The 24,472-nt window shown below is 39.1% G+C and overlaps 1 protein-coding gene across 25 annotated transcripts in view; it reads left to right on the top strand.

The window, feature by feature from the left end:
* Nucleotides 1-24,472, top strand: part of ptprt (protein tyrosine phosphatase receptor type T) — a 1,055,968-nt gene that overhangs the window by 682,198 nt on the left and 349,298 nt on the right. For all 25 annotated transcript variants that reach the window (XR_011339907.1, XR_011339906.1, XR_011339908.1 and 22 more), the window contains one exon: nucleotides 12,558-12,660. Coding sequence is in view for 21 of the 25 variants with exons in the window: in XM_069884025.1 (XP_069740126.1) it covers nucleotides 12,558-12,660 (103 nt within the window). In the remaining 4 variants the exon portion in view is untranslated. The remainder of the gene's footprint in view (nucleotides 1-12,557; nucleotides 12,661-24,472) is intronic.

Genomic DNA, 24,472 nt, shown 5'->3' with positions numbered 1-24,472 from the left:
TTATGGCAGTCCCCTTTGGTAGGAAAAATATGGGGGAAATGTTCTCCTCAAAGTCAAAAACTCAGGTCAAAAGGCAGAAGAGCAAAGAATTTCAATTGTTCATCCAGGAAACCAAGCTGTTCATCCAATTGCAATCAAACATCATTGCTTTTGTGGTGTTTTCAGCTGTTTCTTTGAAAGAAACTGTTTTAAAATACATCTCGAATAAAACATTTGTAGTTATGGACGGTTGTAGAGCAAGAATATATTTGCAAAATAATAAAAAAAACACCTACGCCTTTTGGCCTGTCAATGCAAAGGGAAGTAATACAAAACCCACTATTTGTATTTCACAATGCAGAGCTATAAAATGATATAACTTCCACTTATTTATTGTGTTTATAAAAATAGAGAACTTTGAATATTTGCCTGAGCTGTCCCTATTCAATGCATGTGGATCATATGCATTTTACAGCCAAACTAAAATGTCAATGAATACAGTGGATCAAAAGCCTATTCAGCTGCTTTGTCATGAATGTATGTAAGATAAACTCAACATGCAAGTGTGATAGGGGACAATTTTCAGACATGCAATTCTGCGAATGGGTAGCTACGGTTAGCTGCAATTAATATTAAGCTTCATCAGTGATCTGTAAGAATAGTTTTATTCAGCATCTTGACACGCAGTAAATAACTCGAGAGGCCGAGACTGAGTCACTGATCTACTGGCTTTTATCCACAATGGACAAGGACCTCATCCTGTGTCGTAGCCCGGGCTTTCTGTGGAAGGGTCAGGGTGATGGAGGCTTTATACAAGGACAAAAGAGGGAGGGGCCGCAGGTACACTCACGGGACAAGGCGGAGCAGGAAATCAGGAATACAATACAGTTCAGCAGTTCACCACCCATCTCACCTCATAATTCCCAAGAAAAATGGTTAATTTGCATTCTCAAACAAGTCGAGTGTAAAGTGAATTAAAAACCAATTGCTCTTTTTGTGTCACCAAATTTAAAGTAGCTGATATTCTTTCCCAAAATAATTCAGTGTCCATCAAAGATGTGGTCAGCTTCATTTCCCTCCTTCTTTCAGATATTTCAATATGGGAGGATGTGAACATGTCTGTCTTTACACTAGATCCCTGCGCTCATGGCCTCTTCTTGGATGAACGTGAAAATTGAATGCTGGCAGTGAAATTGCATTCAAATTACTACTTAAAATGCATCCTGATACAGCGAAAGGGAGTGACCCCTCCATCATCTGGTTATAACACAAAGAAATGCATTATTAAGCAGGGTGATTTTTGACAGTCAATCATGATGAAGTTGTGAGGGTGTGCATCCAAAGGTTTTAATCCAGGTCCCACACACAAGAAAATGTGGAGCCTTCACAGAGTCATACACCTGAGCCATCGCAACACATGCCTACTGCAAACTAAAAAGGGTATCAATTTGAATCACATGTTGGACAGACTGTCCAGTTGCTTAGTATTCTTTTACTTATTTTAAGGATGACAGTTTTCTGCTTCCTTTACATAATGAGCCATGGAAAATTATAAATATTGAGCAGTGGCAGATATTGTACTCAATTACAAAGGTGAAACCACACAAATACCCTCTCTTTCACAAGTTCTCATAGTGCAAGATGAATAGGTATATGTCTATCTTGACAACTGATTAAGTCCCAAACAAAAATTCCAGGGTGTCAAACTCTTTGCTTTGGAGTGTCTGGACCAGTATGAAATAACAATGTAGGATTCCTTACCTTCTGGAATTTAGAATAAACAAGTTCTGATTGAGTGCACACTGTATGTCAGTTTCACTTTTAATTAAACTCTGCAGTCGGCAGAGAAGAAGGTTCCTTAAGAGCCAGTTGTCGGAGGAAGATTGAGCCCCAACTGAACTATTTATATTCACTGGAACTGAAGTTAGAACGTGCAGAGAAGTAGCAGGTGGAATGCAGCATAGTGAAGTGCATGGCGACGAACTTTGGTCGAAGGAATAAAAAAAATGAACTGTTTTGTGAATGGGGAGAGAATTAAGAAAGCGGAGATCTAAAGGGACTTTGGAGTCCAAGTTCATGATTCTCTGAAGGTTAACTTGCATGTTGAGTCAGTCGCAACTAAAGCAATGTTAGCGTTCATTTACAGAGAGCTAGGATATAAAAGCAAAGATGTAATGCTCAAGATTTACAAAGCAATGGCTAAACTATATTTTGAGTATTGGAAGGAGTTTTGGGTCCCATCTGCAGAAGGATAAATTGGCATTGGAGAGGTTTTTGGGAATTATCACAGGAACTTGAGAGGGTTAACATACGAGGAGTGCTTGATAGCCCTGGGCTTGAACTCACTGGAGTTCAGAAGATGGGGTGGGGGGGGGGGGTAGTGGGGAGATGTCATCGGAACATACTGAAAGTTTGAAAGGGCTAGATAGAGTGGACAAGGAGAACATATTTCCCATAGTGGGAGAGTCTTGAGCCAGAGCACAAGGCCTCAGAATAAAAGGGAATTCCTTTAAAAACAGTGATGAGAAGATTCTTCAGCCAAAAGGTGGTGAATATGTTGAATTCCTTGCCACCGACAGCTGCGGAGGCCAAGAGATTGGGGATATTTAAAGCAGAGGTTGATAGCTTCCTTATTCGTGAGGGGATCAAAGGTTACAGGGTGACGGCAATAGAATTGGGTTGAAAGGAAAAGTGCATGAGCAATAATTTAACTGGAAGAGCAGATTCAATGGGCTGAATGGCCTAATGTTGCTCTTGGATCTTATAATTTTATCACCTGGAAGAACAAAGGAAGGAAGAACCAGAAGAATATCACCCGTCCCAAACTTCTCTCAAGATCATTCACATTTCACATGTGGAATACATATCAACATACTTTTATAATTATTGGGTTAAAATCCTTAATGTCTCTGCCTGGTAGCAATTACGGCTAACTTCAGGTTATGGTCAGTAAGCAGTTATGATGGAAGGCTCACCATCACGTTCTGAAGTGCAATTATAGATGATCAAATTGCCAGTTTTGTCCACTATTTCAATAATAAGTAATGAAAAAGCTCTCAATTTATCATCATTTACAATGAAATTAAACCTATTAAGAATATTATTACTGGACTTGCTTATTAGTGAAATATGTTAACTTATTATTAATGAGATATGCAAGCGAATGTTTCCTTGCATAATCACCATTCATTTTAATGTTTACTGCTGCAAAAGCTCAAATGATTTTTCTCAGAAATACTTAGAATACTAATTGAAATGGGAATTTAATATTTGCATGGTTAATAGCAAGGAAAATGGGTTAATAAGAAACAATTTGTCAAAAACTATATTTGAGGTTTCCTTACTGCTTGGAATATCTGATCGAATTAATGTCATGGGAATCTTTGCAATGTAATCAAAATATCTTGTATTCCTTCTATTTGCAAATAATCATTTCAAACCATTGAATATAATGAATTTATTACAGTCATCTGAATGAATATAATGCCTTCAGCAAATTCCAGAACAATTTTTATTGTGATGGACAACTCTGAAATGCACAACGACCACCCTTCAGCCATTCCCTGCAATTAGGTCTAAATCAAGCTGAATGACAGGCAGGGGCTCACCTATCACTCCGTTCCATCACCTGAGTCCTCCAATGGAGCCCTCTCTTGCAAGGATCACACAGCATTTCACTGGGGAATCTACCTTTCCATCAATGACCATCATATCAATGTAGAACTAGAGTTCACAGTCAGATGAATTGAGATTTCCAGCATGGAATTTGAGAGGAAAATATGAAGTAATGTTTTACTTATTTTGATGCTTTAATTATTTCTCTGCTGTAAATTAATTCTGGTCACTTTTAAAATTCATTTCATTTACATCCATTGTTTTAGTTTTTAAACGTTAAAATTTAAAAGATGCATCATTGAGGCTCAGTAGACAAGTCCTCAATTCCTCCTTGAGTCTGAGATTTCACCAAATCAGCCCTTCACATTCAACGTAAGAATGCTGACCAGCAAGGACTGTGGGCATCAAGATCAGGCCATAGGCTGATTCCATCTGGGATGGGCCTATATTGCAAAGACCTAGGGTGGTTCATTGGCATGTTGTCAAACAGGTTTAAAATTTGGGCAATAATGCAGATCTGATACAGGTTCTTGACCCAAAAGATTGGATGTCTTTTTCCTTCTGCAGTTGTTGCCTGACTTGCTGAGTTCCTCTCGCAGTTTTATTTTTTAGCTTTTAGGCCGATAAGTCCTAGCCTTGCCAAAGACTCAAAACCCTATAGCTGAATAAGACAACATATATGATGTCAGGTAAAATCGCATCAGTAAGAGTTTAGTTTTAAACTAATAATGAGTTATAATCGTTAACATTTAACAACAATCCCAAATGATGATCCTATGCAGAAAATATTGATTCAGTTAAAGAAGTTTGAATGTTTCCAATGAAATTCAAAGATACTTTAAATTGTGCAGCATAGTATAATCTTTAGTCAGTGAACTAGAAGTAGATGATAATCTCAAAGCAATAAATAGATGTAATGTTTCTTCTTTGAAGTCATCCACTTGCAGAAAATTAATGCTAAGTCGGTTCACATCACTCTTCAGGCTGTTATTTGAAGAGTTAACCTGATTTACATGTAGAATTCAAAATATAATGCAACAAAAGCAAGAAACGACTTTTTGGATTTACTAGGGGGACCAAGTTTCATTTTCAGAAAACATGTTTTACTGTAAAGACAAAAAAAACTATCCCTCACCATTCAAGTCGTCAATATAAATAAATTGCACAAGTGATGTCATCTGTGTTTGAAAATTTGGTTTTTCAGGCCCTCAAAATCAAATGGGATGCACTTCCTCTCATTCTGATCACCATGTCCCTCCTTACCCCACTAGGTGCTCAATGGTCCTTTCCGGTGTGGTGGACCGTTCTCCAATGTCATCTCAACTCAGACGTATTCCTTTTAGGTGCGCTTGAGCCTCATTGTGTAATGGTTCTTAGGACATGGTCTGAAGCTCCGTCAGCCTTTCAGGGCCAAGATGCCGGCACCATTCCACGTCAGATTGTCTCACCCTGTCCTGTCAACACCATTTGCCAGATCAGTTCCAAACCGGCCTGTGCTTTCCCCTAGTTCTGTATTCAGATAGCCAATTTCAAGCCTCCCCCACCCCCAAATTAATTCTCATCTTTCCTCTCTCCTGTCCTCCTTGCCATATCCAATTAACACCTTTTGTCCGTTAGTCTGCCCTTTCTTTCAATGCAGGCACCTACCTGCTTTTTGCTCATAACTTGAAGACGAGCTTAGGCCCAAAAGGTCAGTAATCTTGACAGTGAGACCCGCTGAGTTCCTGCAGAACTGTGTTTTTATTACAATCACAACATCTCCAGACTTTTGTTTCATGCCTCTGTGCTTCTTCCTGCCTCTCACTGCCTAATGAAATTTGTTGAAGGCACTTTAGATGCCTTTCAAATTAGCGAATAGGATCGGTAAGATTATGTGCGGTTTAAACCTACTGAAGCAGGAAACACAGACTGCTGCAAACCGTGGAGCGGATTGTGGGAGACGCGTGGGAGGCCATCAAAAGCTCTGCTGGAGAAGGCAGAAGCATTGAAAATGGGCCGACATCAGGGTTAGATTGAGAGTTAACCCCTTCAGACACACGCTCCCGATGATCTTGCTCTCAAATGTAAGATCACTGGAGAAGATTACCTGAGGCTGCATCTGAACCAAAGAGGATTGCTGTGCTCTGGTAATTGCAGAAACGTTGCTCCAGGATATCATTTCAGACTCAGCAATCCAGCTGGATGGCCTTATCTCTTCAGGGCAGACAGGAAGACTGTGCATTTGCATCATTGAGAACTGGTGCACCAATGTCTCTGATGTGAAGACCTTCTGCTCAGCAGAGCTAGAATACCTCCTATGTAATGCAGACCCTTCTACCTGCCCAGAAAATTCTTAGCCACTCTGATTGCCACAGTCCACGTTCCACCTTCTGTTAGTGAGGGTGACGCCATGAAGGAACTTTTTGGGTGCTATCTGTGAAGTTCAGACTTCCCACCCTGACAGTGCCATTATTGTTGCTGGCCAAAATAGTCTTACCATGCTTTCAACAGCATGTGAACTTCGCCACCCAAGGAGTGAATACCCCGGAATGGGTATTCGCCACTGTCCCTGGTACATACAAGGCTGCACCTCACCTCCACCAAGATCACATAACACATATCTGCAAAGCAAACTAGGTCAGTTCGCAAGGAGATCAGGACTTGGCTGGAGTTGGCGGGGGTGGGGGGTGGGTGGTGGTAGTGGGTTGATCCACAGCAGTGCTGCAACACTGATTTGAGACCACGGATTGGAGATGTTTCAGGGAGGTGGCCACCTACAACAGTCTTGTAAACATAGAGGGGTATACAAGTTCAGTGACTGGTTACATAAGCAAATGTATTGAGGATGTCACCAAGATCAACTGTTGCACAACCAAGGCTAACCAGAAACCATGGTTGGATGCAGAGGCCTGGGCCTTTCTCAGCTCGTGATGCTGCCTTCAGGACAGAATGTAGGATAGCACTAAGATCCGCCAGGGCTGAGCTCTCCCATGCAATCCGGAATGTAAATCTGGAATACGCACAGAAGATCCACAGACAGACAGATCACGTCAACCTTGAGCATTAAGGACAATGACACCTCCCTTCCGGTCAGACTAAACATCTATGCATGATTTGATGAGGACAGGATGATGCTAAAGAAAGCTCCATCTCTCCTGATGAACTGGCCCCCTGCATAGCCCCAGGTTCAAGACAGCCGCCATCATCCCGGTACCCAAGAGAACAATGATAACAAGCCTCAATGACTTCCGCCCTGTAGCACTGACCTCCACCATTATGAGATGATTTGAACAAATGGAAGCTCACCTCACAGAGATGCTGAATCCATTTCAATTCACCTGTAGAAGAAACAGTTTCACAGATGGTGCTGTAGTCATGTCACTTCACTCCATCCTGGCTCAACTGGAGAAAGATGCCTCATACGCCAGGCTTCTGTTCATCAGCTAATACGATCATTCCCCAGAGGCAGGTACGAGAAGTTGACCTCACTGGCACTCAAGGCTACTCTCTGAAATTAGATCCTGGACTTCCTAACAGAAGGACCACAGTCTGTCCAGGTCGGTAGCAGAATATCGAGCACTGTCATGCTGACCACTGGTGCACCTCAGGGCTGTGTGCTTAACCTACTCCTATTCATGCTACTGAGCTACAACTGCATCACCAGATCCAGCTCCAACTGCTTCATCAAGTTTGCAGATGACACAACTGCAGTTGGCCTCATCAGCAACAACGATGAGTCGCACCACAGAAAAGAGGTGGAAAATCTTGTGAAATAGTGTGAGACTAACAACCTGAGTCTCAACATGGACAAGACAAAGGAGATGATTCTGGACTTACAGTAGGGCCAGGAATGACCACCCTCCACTACACATCAATATCTCTGTAGTAGAGAGAGTGGAGAGCACCAAGTTCCTTGGAGTTCACTTAACTAGTGACCAATAGTGGGCATTCAAAATCTCCCCACTTGTCAAGAAGGTGTGACAGTGACTGCACTTCCTGAGAAGACTGAAGTGGACAAGGCTACCGGCCACCATTATGGCAACTTTCTATAGAAGCATGATCAACAGCATCCTGTCCTGTTGCTTAATAGTGTGGTATGGTGCTACAGAGAAATGGATCAGAGGTCAATTCACATAAAAGTGGCAGAGAGGATCACTGGAATCTCCCCCCTCCCCCACAATTGATATTATCTATCAGGATCATTGTCTGAAGAAGGCGTGCAAAATCATCAAGGACCTCTTCCACCCTGCACACAGCATCTTTCAACTGCTCCCATCAAGAAAGAGATAGATGAACATCAGAGCCAGAACCATCAGGCAGAGGAAGAGCTTCTTCCCATGGGCAATGAGAATACTGAACAAGCAAAGGAGCTGTTCACACTAACCATCAGAAACTCTCATATTTATGAAACGATGTTTATTAATTTAGATATATATGAATACTAGTCCTGCAAATGTATTGTTTGTCTGTACGTGTGTTGTGTCTGGTTGTGAGGGTACTTGTTTTGCACCAAGGACTGGAGAATGTTGTTTCATTGGATTGTACTTGTGCAATCAGATGACAATAAACTGGACTTGGCTTGATTTCAGTTTGCTTGCAGTTAAATACATTGCTCTATTTTTGTGAAATAGATCGAAGTAGGATTCTAGCATTTTTCAAATATTCAGCAGTATTTTGAAATTGAACTCCCCAATTCCAGATATATTTTAATAAATATTTGGCAGATCTGAAAAATTTGAAATTTCTCCCTATTTTTAGTTGTCATTTAAAAAATTGGGCATTTCTTTCTGATTATGTGTTAATTTGTCCAGCTCTGTTTGAATTGCACTTACCATCCTTGATGTCTCCTTTGCCTTTAATTGCCATGACAAAACTTGATGATCTATATTCCAATTTATAGCACTTCTGTTTTGACTTTAGAATATTATTTTTCTACTCTATATGTTTGTGAAGTTTTTGTTTACCTAAGTTTTGTATTTTTTCAAACCCATTCTCAGGTATTCTTTTTCCAGTTCTATTATTTCTTTCTCCAGGCCATTGACCTCTGCTATATATATATGTTTTCATATATGAAACTATCTGTCCCCTCAAGTAAGTTTTTAATGTATCCCATATGAGGAAACTATCATTAGTAGAGGGTTTGTACTATACAAAGCTATATGAATCAGACTTGAGAGGGGACAATATGAATTTATCTCCGCAATTGAACTGCCAAAATTGGAAGACACCAATCAGAAGGAATTAGATGCCCCCTTTACTCGAGAAAAGATTGAAAAATCCTTGAATACATTACAGACAAATAAGTCACCAGGAGAGGATGGTTTCCCACCTGAATTTTATAGACAATTTAAAGATCTTTTGATACCTTTCATTATGGAGGTATTGAATCGAGCAGTGGAAATTAAGACTCTTCTGGAATTTTCTCAACAGCTATCATTACAGTACTACAACAAAAAAAAGTCCTGTAAAAAACATTTTTATACAGACCTTTCTCCTTATTAAATGAGGATTACAAAATTTTGGCAAAAGCACTAGCCAATAGACATGGGGAATATCTACCTAAACTGATAATTTCAGACTACATGGGCTTCGTTTTTTAAAAAAAAGGCAAGCTGCAGATAATCTGAGCTAAATATTTAATGTAATGGCTAAGTTTAAAGAAAATCTATATAATTGTATCATTAGATGCAGAAGAGGCATTCGATCGATTAGAGTGGCCATTCCTATTCTAACGTGGTAGAAAAGTTTGGAATGGGCCAAAAATTGGATAAAAACTCTAAATCATAAACTACAACCCAAAATTATAATTAATGACCAAGCGTCATCAATGCTTCCTTTGTGTAGATCCGGTAGACAGGGGTGCCCATTGTCTCCAAGCCTCTTTGTCTTTGCAATCAAACCATTAGCACAAATTATAAGGAGATATCCAGATGTAAATGGATTTAGAGTTGGCCAGGAAGAACATAAAATTAATTTATTTGCAGATAATGTGCTGCTATAACTATCAGACCCAGCTGAGTCTTTGATCAAACTACAGACCACATTTGGGAACTATGGGAGAGCCTCAGGATATAAAATTAACATGGAAAAAAGTGAAATTATGCTATTAACAAATTTTGACTATAGAAGAAACCAAAAAGGAAACCAGTTTAAATGGAAAATTATGGAATTAAATATTTAGGAATATCTCCACTTGTTTGGAAAAGTAGAGGAGGACTTGTAAACATCTGCCAATTGCTTTAATTGAAAGGTTAATATCTCGGCTGCACCATTTCATCAGATGCAAGGATTGACAATGAGATAGACAACAGACTCGCCAAGGCAAATAGCGCCTTTGGAAGACTACACAAAAGAGTCTGGAAAAACAACCAACTGAAAAACCTCACAAAGATAAGCATATACAGAGCCGTTGTCATACCCACACTCCTGTTCGGCTCCGAATCATGGGTCCTCTACCGGCATCACCTACGGCTCCTAGAACGCTCCCACCAGCGTTGTCTCCGCTCCATCCTCAACATCCATTGGAGCGCTTTCATCCCTAACGTCGAAGTACTCGAGATGGCAGAGGTCGACAGCATCGAGTCCACGCTGCTGAAGATCCAGCTGCGCTGGATGGGTCACGTCTCCAGAATGGAGGACCATCGCCTTCCCAAGATCGTGTTATATGGCGAGCTCTCCACTGGCCACCTTGACAGAGGTGCACCAAAGAAAAGGTACATGGACTGCCTAAAGAAATCTCTTGGTGCCTGCCACATTGACCACCGCCAGTGGGCTGATAACGCCTCAAACCGTGCATCTTGGCGCCTCACAGTTTGGCGGGCAGCAACCTCCTTTGAAGAAGACCGCAGAGCCCACCTCACTGACAAAAGACAAAGGAGGAAAAACCCAACACCCAACCCCAACCAACCAATTTTCCCTTGCAACCGCTGCAATCGTGTCTGCCTGTCCCGCATCGGACTGGTCAGCCACAAACGAGCCTGCAGCTGACGTGGACTTTTACCCCCTCCATAAATCTTCGTCCGCGAAGCCAAGCCAAAGAAAGAATTGTGCGAAAATGCCAGAAATGCCGAGACTGCAAAACCTCTTTCAATCATTGCTGATTTCTTTGCCTTAGTTCTTTTTAAGATACTTAATCGTCATATAAGATCATATTTTTGGAATAACAAAGTGCCTAGGATTGCTATGAAAAAATTGACGTGAATATAGGCTGGGAGGATTAGGATTACCATATTTTAAAAAATATTATTTAGCAGCCCAGTTGAGGTTCAACTCATCCTTTTTTGAAGAAGGGAATTCTCCTGCATGGATTCAAATGGGACTACATACAATGGGAGAGAGAGAGTACAGCGAAGGATTTCATTTATAAATGGAATGTCAAATTAATGACAAAAAAAGATAACATTTTTATACATATGATTAAAATTTGGCATGAGATTAATGAGAGTATTGGAGAAAAAAAATCGGGATATCACCAAAAGCACCATTGTGCCAAAACAAGCCATTGCCCATGAACTTAGGCAATAAAATTTTAAATATCTGGCATGAGAAAGGAATTAAATATATTCAAGATTGCTATGAAGAAGGGATGCTGATGTTCCTTGAACAATTAAAACAGAAATATAATCTCTCAAATGGAACCTTCTACTGCTTTGTTCAGTTGAGGTCCTTCTTGCAAAAGAGGTGGGGGTCCCACAATGGCCTCGCCCTCAAGTAATGAAGTGGAGGGGATGGTTCAACTGGGAAACACACCTAAATTTATAACTACGATGTATTCTGCTCTCCAAGGCAAAAGTGTTAAGTCAGGTCTACAGAGGTCGAGAGAGAGGTGGGAATCAGATCTTGGTGTTACAATACCAGAGTAATACAGGTCTGACTGGTGCTTGGACAGTATGACAGCAGCAATGAATGTGAGATATGGATTGGTTCAATATAATTTTTTACATCAGTTATATCTCACACCACAAAAACTATGTAAATCATAATTTGAAATGTGCTTTAGATATGGCATTGAAATTGGACCCTTTCTACATTCTACATGGTTGTGTGTGAAGGTGAGACCATTCTGGGATGAAGCACTAATAAGAATAACAGGGGTGACCTTCGCATACGACCCAGAGGTGTACCTTCTGGGCAATCTTTTGGATGTGAGCAACAAATTGACTAAATTTCAAATCTGTGGCCAAGAAGTGTACAGAAATCACTTGGAAGTCCGACTCTTCCCTACTTATTCCTTGATGGGCCAGGGAGAAGAGTTGTTGCATACACTTATGAATCCAAATGGGCCGACTTACAATGAGAGAGGATGACACTTTCTTTAAGATATGGCAACCGGTCCAATTGTAAACCTGGCCCTTCAAGGTATGTAAAGATGTGATATCCCAGAAAAAAAGAATTATGAAAGAAATGAGAGCTCTGACACACAAAAATATATACTTACATTGCAGGTAGGGGGGTGGAGGAAGAAAGAGGGGAAATTATTTTTTTATTTTGTTTGTAAATATTTAATACATTTTTGAAATTTATAAAAGTTTAAAAGCTATATGAATACAAATATAAAAATTAAAACAAAGTTTATTTAATTGGGCATTGGGGAGTCATGGAGATTAGGTCAATGGGAATAGGGTCACTTCCTGTGAAGACAGAAGGGTGAGTGAAAATGAAGAATTTTTTCCTCTCAAAGGAATGCAGGATTCAGCTGATTTTCATCCATAAACTAAATGAATGAATTACTAAGCCAAGCGATTTGTCAATATTCTGAAAACAATTTTCTGCTAACTGGTATGGAGCAATAGTAACGAGGCTTTGTAAGAGGTCACTGATCACAATCTCAATAAATGATAGATAAATGGCTTAGTGCAACACAAATGTGAAGTCCCAAGTGGAAAAAATGTTATGAGAGAATGAAATGATTGACCAGACAGACAGTACTATCTTTCTAGATTCCCTTCTCTGCCTGTTCATGCACTTCTCATTTATTTTGGTAGCTCCCTCAATGCCACTGTATGACACAGATGCTCCTCTGAATGAGACAGACACAACAATCACCGTCCTATTGAAACCAGCTCAATCAAGAGGAGCTCCAATCAGGTAAAATAATCTTGTAAAATATTCATAATTCTAAGATGCAAATTCTGGAAGTAGAAATGCATATAATTCCGTAACTTATGTCCAACATATAAATCATCTTTTTTTATTTTATAAAATGTATGACCAGTTTCCTATTTGATAAATGTTTGAAGTAATATAAGGTTCTAGAAATTGATACATTTAATTATACATTATTCATTGATACATTATCAATTTGGATTATATATGAATTGCATTCACTTTATTTCTTAAGGTGTTATCTTTGGTCTAAATATCCAGGTCAATTTCTCCAAAATTGCATGAGATTGATTACACAACTGCATGCCACAGACATTATGTGTGGTTTGAAAGCAGTGATTATGAAATGACATTTAGAAGTTAACACATTGATGAAAAGTTCAGTCTCTTTAATCACATCTGAAAATTGAAACGTATTAAATTACATTGCTTTGTGCATTTCCTCATAATAATAGCTCAAATTAATTAATTTAAATATGCATAATGTATGACAAAGTTTCAGGTGGACTATTCATGACATAATTTTCTTTCGTAAGATCACGCTTTCTAAAAATTCTAAAGGATTTAGAATGATGCATCATGAGTCAATTCCCTAAGCGTTTCTCCGAAAACAAAGTTTAGTAACTGTGGAGATTAGAACTGACATTTAGTTACATTATTTTAATTTTTCCTTAAGTTTTGATCAGCGACTTCACCAAAATCTGTAATTTGGTCAATTTAACAAATTCTGTACATCTGCTCTTTGTAAATAATCTGTGGTCACAAGTTTATTCTTCTCACTCAAGTGAGATGCTAATGTTATTATAAGCTGTATGCTTGAAGCTGGCATGGAAATGGAGGTGAGTCCAAGGTCTCCAAGGTCTCATTGAGTAACAAAGACATAGCCTCGCCTGCTCCAATTTGTATGCAAGCAGAGAACAAACAAATATGAGAGTCACATCGGTCCATAGTACAATATAAACAAAAAGGATTAATAATGTTAAATAGATAATGTTATAGCCAGTGAATAGTAATGCACAGATACAACAGATGAATTAACAATACAGATGGATATATATATTTAGCTTTAATGGATTTATTGTGGAAGCATTTTACAACTTCGGACTCACAAATGAAACCAGAAGTTTTGTACCGAGCTGCACCAAACACCATGCACAGAACCAAGCATTCTTGTGAATGGACAAAGGTTTTCAACATGCACAAGTTTATGTACCTCTCTCAAGATTAATTAAAACACTAATGGGAAAGGCAACTAAAGGATAATTAAAAAGTCAGCCATGGCTACACACTAACCAAGAGGAGACACTGAACATCCAAGGATATGTAATATTCAAGAAGGACATGTGAAAAGGGAACAGCTTAATGGTGATGCAAGTAAAGTGGGTAACGGATGTGAGATAGGGAAAAATCAGATTGTTGTGGAGTAGTTTGGCATAGGTTGGAACAACATCATTGGCTGAATTGATAATGTATCAATTAATAATGTATAATTAAATGTATCAATTTCTAGAACCTTATATTACTTAATTGCACAATAAAGTTCTATCTTCTACGTTAATAAAAGAAAAAAAAATCAATGCAATTTTGAGGAAGGCTCAGATTATCTGATGTGAATCTGAATAGTTGAAGCTTGTACACAGTAAAAGGCGCAAAGCATGAGACAGTGTTGTCTATAGAATTGCAAGCATCTGGACTCAAACGGGGGATGCCAAGATCGTGTTATATGGCGAGCTCTCCACTGGCCACCGTGACAGAGGTGCACCAAAGAAAAGGTACAAGGACTGCCTAAAGAAATCTCTTGGTGCCTGCCACATTGACCACCGCCAGTGGGCTGATAACGCCTCAAACCGTGCATCTTGGCGCCTCACAGTTTGGCGGGCAGCAACCTCCTTTGAAGAAGACCGCAGAGCCCACCTCACTGACAAAAGGCAAAGGAGGAAAAACCCAACACCCAACCCCAACCAACCAATTTTCCCCTGCAACCGCTGCAACCGTGTCTGCCTGACCCGCATCGGACTTGTCAGCCACAAACGAGCCTGCAGCTGACGTGGACATTTACCCCCTCCATAAATCTTCGTCCGCGAAGCCAAGCCAAAGAAGAGAAAGGTGCATGTGATAGGGTGCAATTTTAATTATGGCAACTCCATATAAATGAATTGTTTTGATCAAATTACCTGGAACTTGTAAAATGTTTTATTTTGTATCAACGTATTGAAAAACCAATTAAGGATCAGACTATCTTGAAGCACAGATACTCCACCACTTGCATCCATCCGCACATGTCCAAATTTTTTTAAATAAAGAAAAAATATAAAACATGTGATAACAGTGAACATCTATGGTAGCCGCCATGTTGGCTGGTGTCCAAACTTTCGTGAAAGCTGGCCTTGGTTGTGATATTTCACTGCATCTTAATGTTTTCTGATTCTGTTGCTCAATATTCTGATGGTCAGACAGATTTTAGAGGCCAGTAGAGTCTTTAGGGTGCACAGGATTGGCAGCAACAGAGAATGATAAGGATTCGGAGATGGAGAACGGAAGGAAATGGATCATTTTACTCTTCATTATCACAGGTAGGGCAATTCTCCGACATTCATCCATTCTGAGATGCATTGAGTCATCCGGAACAGAATATGGACGTATGTCGAGGGTACCTGTATTATGCATGAGGAAGAAATAAATAACACATTTGTTGTGTGTTGATCCTTAGAGAAAATAACATGATAGAATTCTTCAATAAGATGGAAAGTGAAGTAGTAGAATTAGTAACTAGGTTTCTGAATCTGACAAAGAGAAACCACAGAGGTATAAAATGCAAGTTGGCTATGAGTGACTGGGGAGCTTCACTAAAATGTTTGACAGTGAATAGGCAGTCAATAATATTTAAAATTCATAGCTGAATTCCAATGGTTATTCATTCCAAGCTTGCAGAAAAATAAATCAAGAAAGATGGCCAAACCGACACTTACACAGAAATGAAGGATAGTTTTGAATCCAGAGAGGAGGCATATCAAATTGCCAACATAACAGCAAGTCCGAAGATTGGGAGCAGTTTAGAATTAGGGCAAAGGAAGAAAAAAAGATCTATGAGGAGAATGAAAATGCCATGTGAGAGCAAACCTGCAGGGAACATTATAACTGGTTATAAAAGCTTCTGTAAATATGTCAAAAGAAAAAGGTTAGTGAAGACAAATATAAGTTCCCTGCAACAGAAACAGTGGAAATTAGGAACAAAAAAATTGGCAAAACAGTTAAACACATAATTTGGTTCTGACTTCACAAATAAGAAGACAATATTTTCACTTGTTTGATAAATCAGAGAAGAATTGTTATCGTGAAAATCAGCAAGAATTCAATTTCTTTCAGCTTCTTCAATGGGAATTTACAAATATGAGAAAGAAACAATAAAATTATTAAGGAATAGACAAAATAGAGATGGGTGTCTATTTTTCCATTGCTTGGTGAGTTGAGACCAATGGGACATAGCCTCAAGATTCAGGGAAGTAGATTTAGGATGAAGATGAGGAGGAACTGCTTTTCCCAGAGGGTGGTGTCTCTATGGAATTCACTGCCCATGGAAGCAGTGAAGGCTATTTCAATAAATATATTTAAGGCCAGGTTGGAGAGAGTTTTCCATAGTAGGAGAATTAAGGGTCATGAGACAAAGGCAGGTTGCTGGAGATGAGCCTATCATCAGATCAGCCATGATCTTATTGAATGGCAGAGCTGGATCGATGGGCCAAATGGTCTATTCCTGCTCCAGTGTCTTGTGTTCTTCCATTTTGCGCGACTTGATGTCCAAAAAGAGACCTGAGCTTGGGAATTTCTGCTCAGATAGTCACACGTGTGCAGAGCGCAAAATTGCAAGGATATTCAGTGAAATTGCAGTGTTGACCTATAATTACTAATCATTACTTCTTTTCTCTGATAACAATTCTTCTGGCTGAATAATTATGCCAAAATTTAATTTTACAGAATAAAAGTATTTTTCTTTTCATTTCCTTCAAACCTCATGTCAGATGCAAATTTCAATCTTTATTTCTCTCTGTTTAAAATTAGAGATGTTTACTCCTGATATATTTTCTGAGAAATGAATAGCGTGATGTACTTTTGAATTTTCTTTTTGATGACATAACTATTATTATTACCAGATTTCTCAACCACGGATAACTAACAATGAGTAAGTCAAAACGCACAATGTTACGGTAGCTAAAAATTTTCTATGCAGTTTTTTGGATCATTTATGGACCTATATCATCTTACTAAATATAAAATTTGAGTCAGTGGATTAAATAATTATTATTAAAGTGAAATTAATTTGAAAATAACACAATTTGAGAACTAAAAAGTTGTGCCAATTTTCCTTAAAATTCCAACTATTAAGCTGTTGCTCATGCTTGTGAATTCAGATATTAAAATAATCTATGAAAGTCGATTTATGGGCTCTCTTAGTTGTTGAAAACATCGACTATTGCTGAGATTTATTTTCAGTTGCAGCAGGCCCTAGTTTTATGAACCATGCCATTAAAATCCAGCACGATGGTATTTTTTTCAAACTAATGGTTTTGCTTCAGCTCAGTTCATCTTTGGTTGCATCTCAGAATAAAATATTTCATAATGGCAGAGATGAAGAAAAAAAGTGTTGCATCCATCTTTTGATTTCATAAAGTTTTCAGAAAACTAATTGGCCAATGCAAATTTTCGGATTTAGTGCAATATTGCCAGTCTAAAATAATCTGCCCTTAGTGAAGATTCAATGTGATATTATTCATCTCTTTCATAGACATAATTGAATTAACTCAGGGCAAATTTTAATGAAGGTTATTATTTTCAGTCCTGACAGGGGGTGGGTAACATTTGGCTAAGATTCATATTAATCAAGTTCTGTATGGAAGTGTTTTATATTCTAGTCATAAGAAAGCACAGGCTCGTGGACCAAAGGAACCCATTATATCTAAATTATTATTTTTTTTAAAAAGCAATGCCATATGATTTGACCATGAATAAAGTGCAAGACACAGCATAGGTATTGGTTATTGCTTTCCAGAATTGTATAGGTTATGAAACAATTCTTCAGATTAGAAGGTGGCAGGTGTAAACATTATTTATAGAAGGAAAAATGCTGCAGCCCGTTCTAATGGAACATCATACTTAGGAAAGAGAACCTGGATCTAAGAAGTCCACGTGGATTTTCGCAGAATTTTTCCTTGACAATGTAACTAGTTGCTTAGATAAGGGAAAACAAGTGATTGAATACTCTTGGTTTCAGAAAACCTTTAATAAGGTTAGTGTAACAACCCGAGTTCAAGTCCAACGCCGACTAGGTAATTGTACATTCTTTCTATGACTGCCTGGGTTTCCTACGAGTGCTCCAGTTTCCTCCCACTCTCCAAAAATATACAGAGTTTGTAGGTTATTTGGTGTATTTGGGTGGCATGGACTCATGGGCTAGAAAGGCCAGTTACCATGCTATATCTCTAATTTTTTTTTAAAGGGCCCTATATACATTAAAACCCTTAGTAACCGGCACCTGTAGGGTTTAGTATCTGCTGGATAAGTGAATTTTACAGATGCTTGAGATTACATGTTGCATGAGTGGTGAACAGCCAATTTTAAACTTCTGTATTTTTTACTTATTTTCTGCAATTTATTTGTTGGTTCCTTGAGGCTGCTATTCGCTTGATTTTTGGCTAACAGTGATTTTACTGTATAAAGTGTATGGTTAACAGGCAGGAAACAGGAGGAAGAATTGGTTCTTTTTCAGGGTGGAAGACAATAACTAATTGGATACTGCTGGGGCCAATACTTGCACATCAGCTATTTATAATAGACATCAGTGACGTGATAAGGGAAACAGAATACATTATTTTTAAGTTTGCAGACAACACTAAACTGAATGGGATGTGCACTGAGAGAAAGTTTCAAGTCAGTGTAAACAAGCTGGTCAAATATGTGCCCAATGCAGTGTAAAATTATAGAAACAAAATGGTAGCATAGTATTTAAGTCGTGTTAGCTTGGGAAGTGTAATGGTATTGAAATAGAATACCAGCCACAGTCATATTGAATGATTTCACAGGACCAAATCCTGCTCCAAGGATGTTTCTGCAATTTTATTCTCTGAATTCTAAGTATTACTTGAAGATGAAGATCATTTTTGTTGTCTTGAGGGAATTCTCAAAGTCTCCACAAACATTTTTTTTGCAACCCCTGTTTAAACACAACAAAATACTTGGCCATTTGAAGATAGCCCTCTCATCCAGCACGTCATCTAATTGAGTTGCTCATATCTTAATGGAATTAATTGTTATTTTTTGTTTATCATTCTTTCAAAGTATTTTCTCCCCAAATGTTGTGCATCAATTAAATTTCAGTTGAAAAAACAGGTGGTTACAGAAGTTGTTTTTTTCTGGCAATACATCAGGATAAAAATGAGATTTGGACTTTAAAATCAAGCTGTCATCTGTGAGGCCCGGCGATCATTGTTGATATTATAAAGCTGTGCATTTATTTTCTTTGCTGTCACATCGGACGCATTAAAGTATTTCAAATAAGCAATTTAACTGAGCCAAGAACCTGCCTTTCTTCATTTGCAGAATGAGAATAATGAAAACCTGAAATAAAATTTGGAAAATGCCAGCATTGCCAGGGGTGGTGGTGGAGGCTGGAACAATAGGGCCATTTAAGAGACTTTTAGACAGGCACATGGATGAAGTAAAACTAGCGGGTTATGAGGTATGAAGAATTTAGCTTCATTTTAGTATATATAGGTCAGCACATCATTGTGGGCCAAAGGGCCTGTACTGTGCTGTAATGTTTTATGCCCTGTGTTCTAAGATTAATTTAATAATTTAAGCAACTGGAGGGCCAATCAATAGTAAAGCATTTGGAGGTTTTTTTTGGGCAAAAGTTCAGTGATTAATAACTTTTATTTTACCTTAAATATCGCCAAATTGAAATAGACCAACTGGTTTTCCTTGTTCAGTCTTACTTAGTGACTCTACTGTGTACATTGGCTGTTTTACTGTTTGTAAAACTGAAGCGACACCAATTTGGAAGAAAATAGTTTATTTCACTTTTACATGACCATGAAATCAGAAATTTTCGAGGAAAGTTGAGGTGCAGATGGATTTAGACTGGGCCTGCTCTCTGAACTCTGTCCAGTGCCTGCTGCAAGACAGCCACACATCTGAAATAAAACAGAAAGTGGAGCTGGGGTTGGACCAAGTCAGTAATAAAACCCCCTCAATTTATTAGGCTTATATGCATTCTTCTCGGCATCAAGGTCCCTGGTAAAATGGCTTCACTGAGGATCAGATGGAAAATTCTCCATGAAAATTTAAATAAATATCACCTTATTTTAATGAGGAAAATAAAATTTTCAAGGGTAAGATTGATATTTTTCAGCTGATTTGTAATATTAATTAATTTTCTTTCAAATGAAGCCAATTTATTGGAATGTTAAACAAATACATGGGGCAATATTGAGAATAGCAGCTTATGTGGCCTTGAAAGTTACTTTAGTGAAGGTAAGAGCAAAAGGGAAGCAGTTAACTTGAGTTAAAAACCTGAAGTAATGGATCTATTAAAGTAATTTCATTGGAAAATTAAAGACTGAAACAAATATATTCCCTCCATTTCCCTTCAGTGCATTAATGCACAGAATAAAATATCCATTTATTTAATTTCATTTTGAAAATTAACAATTGACTCCAATGTATCCCCTACTGTCCTTACAGGGTCTGACCTGTTCATAGCTTTTTCCAATTCAAATAAGTTTGACTTGATTCTCTTATTCAGTAGAGAATAGGAGTCCTCTGGTTGGAATTCCTCAAAGCCGTTCCAACTATACACTTATCTTAAGCTTGTTCATCAGAAAGTATCCTGACTGGAGGCATCATAACTTGGTCCAGGAACTGGTCTGGCAAAGCTGCGCAAGACCACAAGAAATTGCAGAGAGTTGTGAACGCTGGTCAATATGTAATACAATCTCCATTCCATTGACTTAATCTATAACTCCCACTGCCTTGGGAAGTAGCCACACGTTAAAGTACACATTAAACCTTGGCCATTCCATCTTTACCCTCTTCCCATCGAAAAGGTTCACAAGCATGAGATCATGCACCACCAGATACAAAAGCTGTTATACTGCTGAATGGGTCTATCATTTCTAAAATGTTGCGGCACTTGCAGTTGTTTAACCTTTACATTTTCTCTAACTGACATTTTTCACTGCATCTGGGTATACAGGTCAATAACAACAATAGTTCTTCTTCTATCATAAGTTAGTAATAGCAATATTTATCTCCATTAATGCACCTCACTATACACCTCTATCCCTCATACTGAAGGCCTCAAAGCCCCTCATTTCTTTCTCGACGACAGGCCCACCAGTCAACCTCCACCACCACCGTCATCGAGCAGACAAAACTTGTCCTCACCCTCAATAACTTCTCCTTTGACTTATCCACTTTGCTAAGTCCAAGGGATAACGATGGGTACCCACATGGTCCCCAGCTTGCCTGCCATTTTGTTGATTATGTGGAGCAAACAAAGCTGCAAGCCTACACATGCAATGCTCCTCAAATCTTTATCCATGGCATCAATGACATACTTTGGTGTTGCCTCATGCACCATGATGAGATTGTCAACTTTATTCACCTTACTGCTAATTTCCACCCTGACCTTTGTTCATTTGGTCCATCTCTAGCAAATGTCTTCCCTTTCTCAATCTCTCTATCTCTATCTGACTCTCGACAGATATCTTCTACAAATCCACCAACTCCCAGAGCTACATCGACTAAACCTCTTCACACCCTGTCACCTTTACGGATTCCATTCATTTCTCTCAATTACTCCATTTCCATGGCATCTGCTCTCAGGATGAGGTCTTCCATGTCAGATCATCCGAGATGTCCTCTTTCTTCAAAATACGTGGCTTCCCCTCTCCTACAATCAACTCAGCCCTCACCTGCATATCCTCCATTACCAACACATATGCCCTGGCCCCTCCGCCCTCAGGGGCAACAAAGACAGAATTTCCCTCATCCTCACCTATTATCCTACCAGCATCTACATCCAACATATCATCCTCCACCATTATCACCAGCTACCACGTGATCCCATCACAAGACACGTCTTCCCTTCTTCTCCCCTCTCCGCCTTCCACAAGGATCGCTCCCTAGCAGCTATCCCTGTGACTGCAAGACATGCTGCTCTTATGCCCACATCTCCTCCCTCACCACCATTTGGGGCCCCAAACAGCAATTTGTGAATCTGCTGGAGACATCTACTGAATCCTGTTCTCCCATTATAGTCTCCTCTACTTCGGAGACACTGAACACAGACTGGGAGATTGTTTCGCTGAGCACCTCATTCTGTATGCTGTAATAGCGGGGATCTCCCAGCGGCCACCCATTTCAATTCTCCACTGCATTCTCTTGCCGACGTGTCTGTCCATACTCTCATGCACTGGAGGAACAATGGCTCATTTTCCGTCTGGGCGCCCTCCAACAAGGTGGCATTAACATTGAATTCTCTGTAGCCCCATCCCCCTTCCATCATCTATCCCTAGTTCTCCTTTCCTCTAGCTTTCTTTCTCTATCATTCCTTTGTTCCTCTGTTTCCTTTCCCCTAGATGTGCATTCACAGAGTCAAACTCCCCCTCCCCCGATCAATTCCCACATTTCTTCTCTCCCGTCCTCCTTTCAATATCCAACCTATTGTCTGTTAGACTGTGCTTCTACCCCTGCCCTTTATTTCCATCTCCCCTGCCTTTTAATTCTGATGCCTGCCTCTTCTTTACTCAGTCCTGAAACCTTGGTAATTTTTACCTTCAATAGATGCTGCGACACCTGCTGGGTTCCTCCAGCATTTCAGTATTTTTACTACAATCACAGCATTTGCTTCACTCCAATCTCCATTACCAGGAATGTAATGGAATATTATAGGATCTGGATGGGAATAAGCTTCTTCAATAAATCTACAGATGATAAAGTATCCAAAGATATTGACATTTGCCCACATACAAGTGTGAAAATATTTTACGGGATTAAAATTGTGCATTTTTTTGCAATTACAAAGTATTACTGTGCCCCTTAAGTTCTTGGTTTATTCGGATTGTGAGTATCCACTATTTTGATGAATAGAATCTCTGAGGAAAGGCTTTTAGTATTTCAATGACAGCTTCTGAAAATAGTGAATAGAATATTTTTTAACTGCATAACTATGGCGTGGAAAATTAATTAGTCCAGGGATTTCCACAATGTACACGAGACAAATGGTAATTGGAATTTAAGTAAAATATTTTGCTGCTTTCTCTCGGCTCTGAAAACAGCTGAAAGCACAAAGCTAATGCTGCTGGTGGTGAATTAGGCTGCTGAGAATGTAAATGAACTTGAATCCGGTTTCTTGTCATGAACATGTGTCACGAAATTTGTTGTTTGGCAGCAGCAGGATGGTGCAAAACAAGGTACAAAAATGACCATAAAAATTACAATTTTGCTAGAAAAGCAAATAAACTGACATTAAGAAGAATGTAAAGAGTGAAACTGTGAACCTCCCTGTGCAGAAGTTTTAGAGGTTGTTCCTTTTCATCAAACAAAAAGGAAATTAAAGTCTGCCAGCCTAGTCCAAGACAAGATTTATTCCTTTTACTTTCAGTGTTTTTTTTCCATGTCAATTGAACTTGTTGCACATCCTGATATTTAAGACATCAAATCAGCCTTGAAATCCACCTACTGGGAGTTTATCAGATATGGAGCACTTCTTTATTTTTCCTTAGGGTATAACCCAATTTGCAGACTTTTATAGACTTTCTGGGGCTTTGGTCCAAACTTACACAGAATAATGGTCAACTTGCCACTGTTTGCCTGTCATATATTTGCTCATTAGCTTACCTTTCAAAGGGCGTTGTTTTCTTACCCCTGTACTCATGGAGTGATGGTGATCTCAATGTTTATCTGGTGTTCAAAGGAGAAATCTGAGTCAAATGCAATAATAGTAGGGGATTGATATTGAGGAATATTAGGGTCTGCAAGCATAGCAAAAAAAACAAAACGTCTTTTGCCAATGTGACCATGAAGTTTTCCACAAAACATAATAAGTAAATGACAATCATGTAATATTCCATGATCAAGTGAATAGATTTCAGATTTATTGTCAGAGTACATACATGACATCACATAGAACCCTGAGATTCCTTCTTCCTGTGGGTGTGGCAGAATTACCATTTATTGCTTGTGTAGAAAAACTCTAATAAAGAACTGTAATAATGTAAACAAACTGACTGCAATACAGAGAGAATTTTAAAAATTCAATAAGGGGCACAGTAAGAGTCCTTAAATGAGTCCCCGATTGAGTTTGTTGTTGAGGAGTCTGATGGTGGAGGGGTAACAGCTGTTCCTGAACCTGGTGGTGTGAGTTTTGTGGCACCAATACCTCTTTCCCAACGGCAGCGGCAAGAACAAAGCGTGCTGGGTCGTGTGGATCCTTAATGATTACTGCTTCTCTCTGATGACAGCATTCCCTGTAGATGTTCTTGATAGTGGGGAGGGTTTTGTCTGTGATGTCCTGATTTCTGACCACTACATTTTGGAGGGTTTTATGCTCAGGGGTATTGCTGTATCCCTACCAGACCGTGATGCTGGCGGTCAGCGCACTTTCCACCACACATCTGTAGAAATTTGCCAGGGTTTCTGGTGTCATACCAAACTTCTGCAAATTCCTGGGGAAATATAGGCATTGATGTGCTTTTTTCATGAAACTATTATGGTGTTGGGCCCAGGAAAGATCCTC

The sequence above is a fragment of the Narcine bancroftii genome, chromosome 6, assembly GCF_036971445.1.
Source record: "Narcine bancroftii isolate sNarBan1 chromosome 6, sNarBan1.hap1, whole genome shotgun sequence".
Taxonomy (NCBI): domain Eukaryota; kingdom Metazoa; phylum Chordata; class Chondrichthyes; order Torpediniformes; family Narcinidae; genus Narcine; species Narcine bancroftii.
The sequence above is the reverse complement of the archived record's forward strand: the minus strand, read 5'-3'. Positions and strand labels throughout refer to the sequence as shown.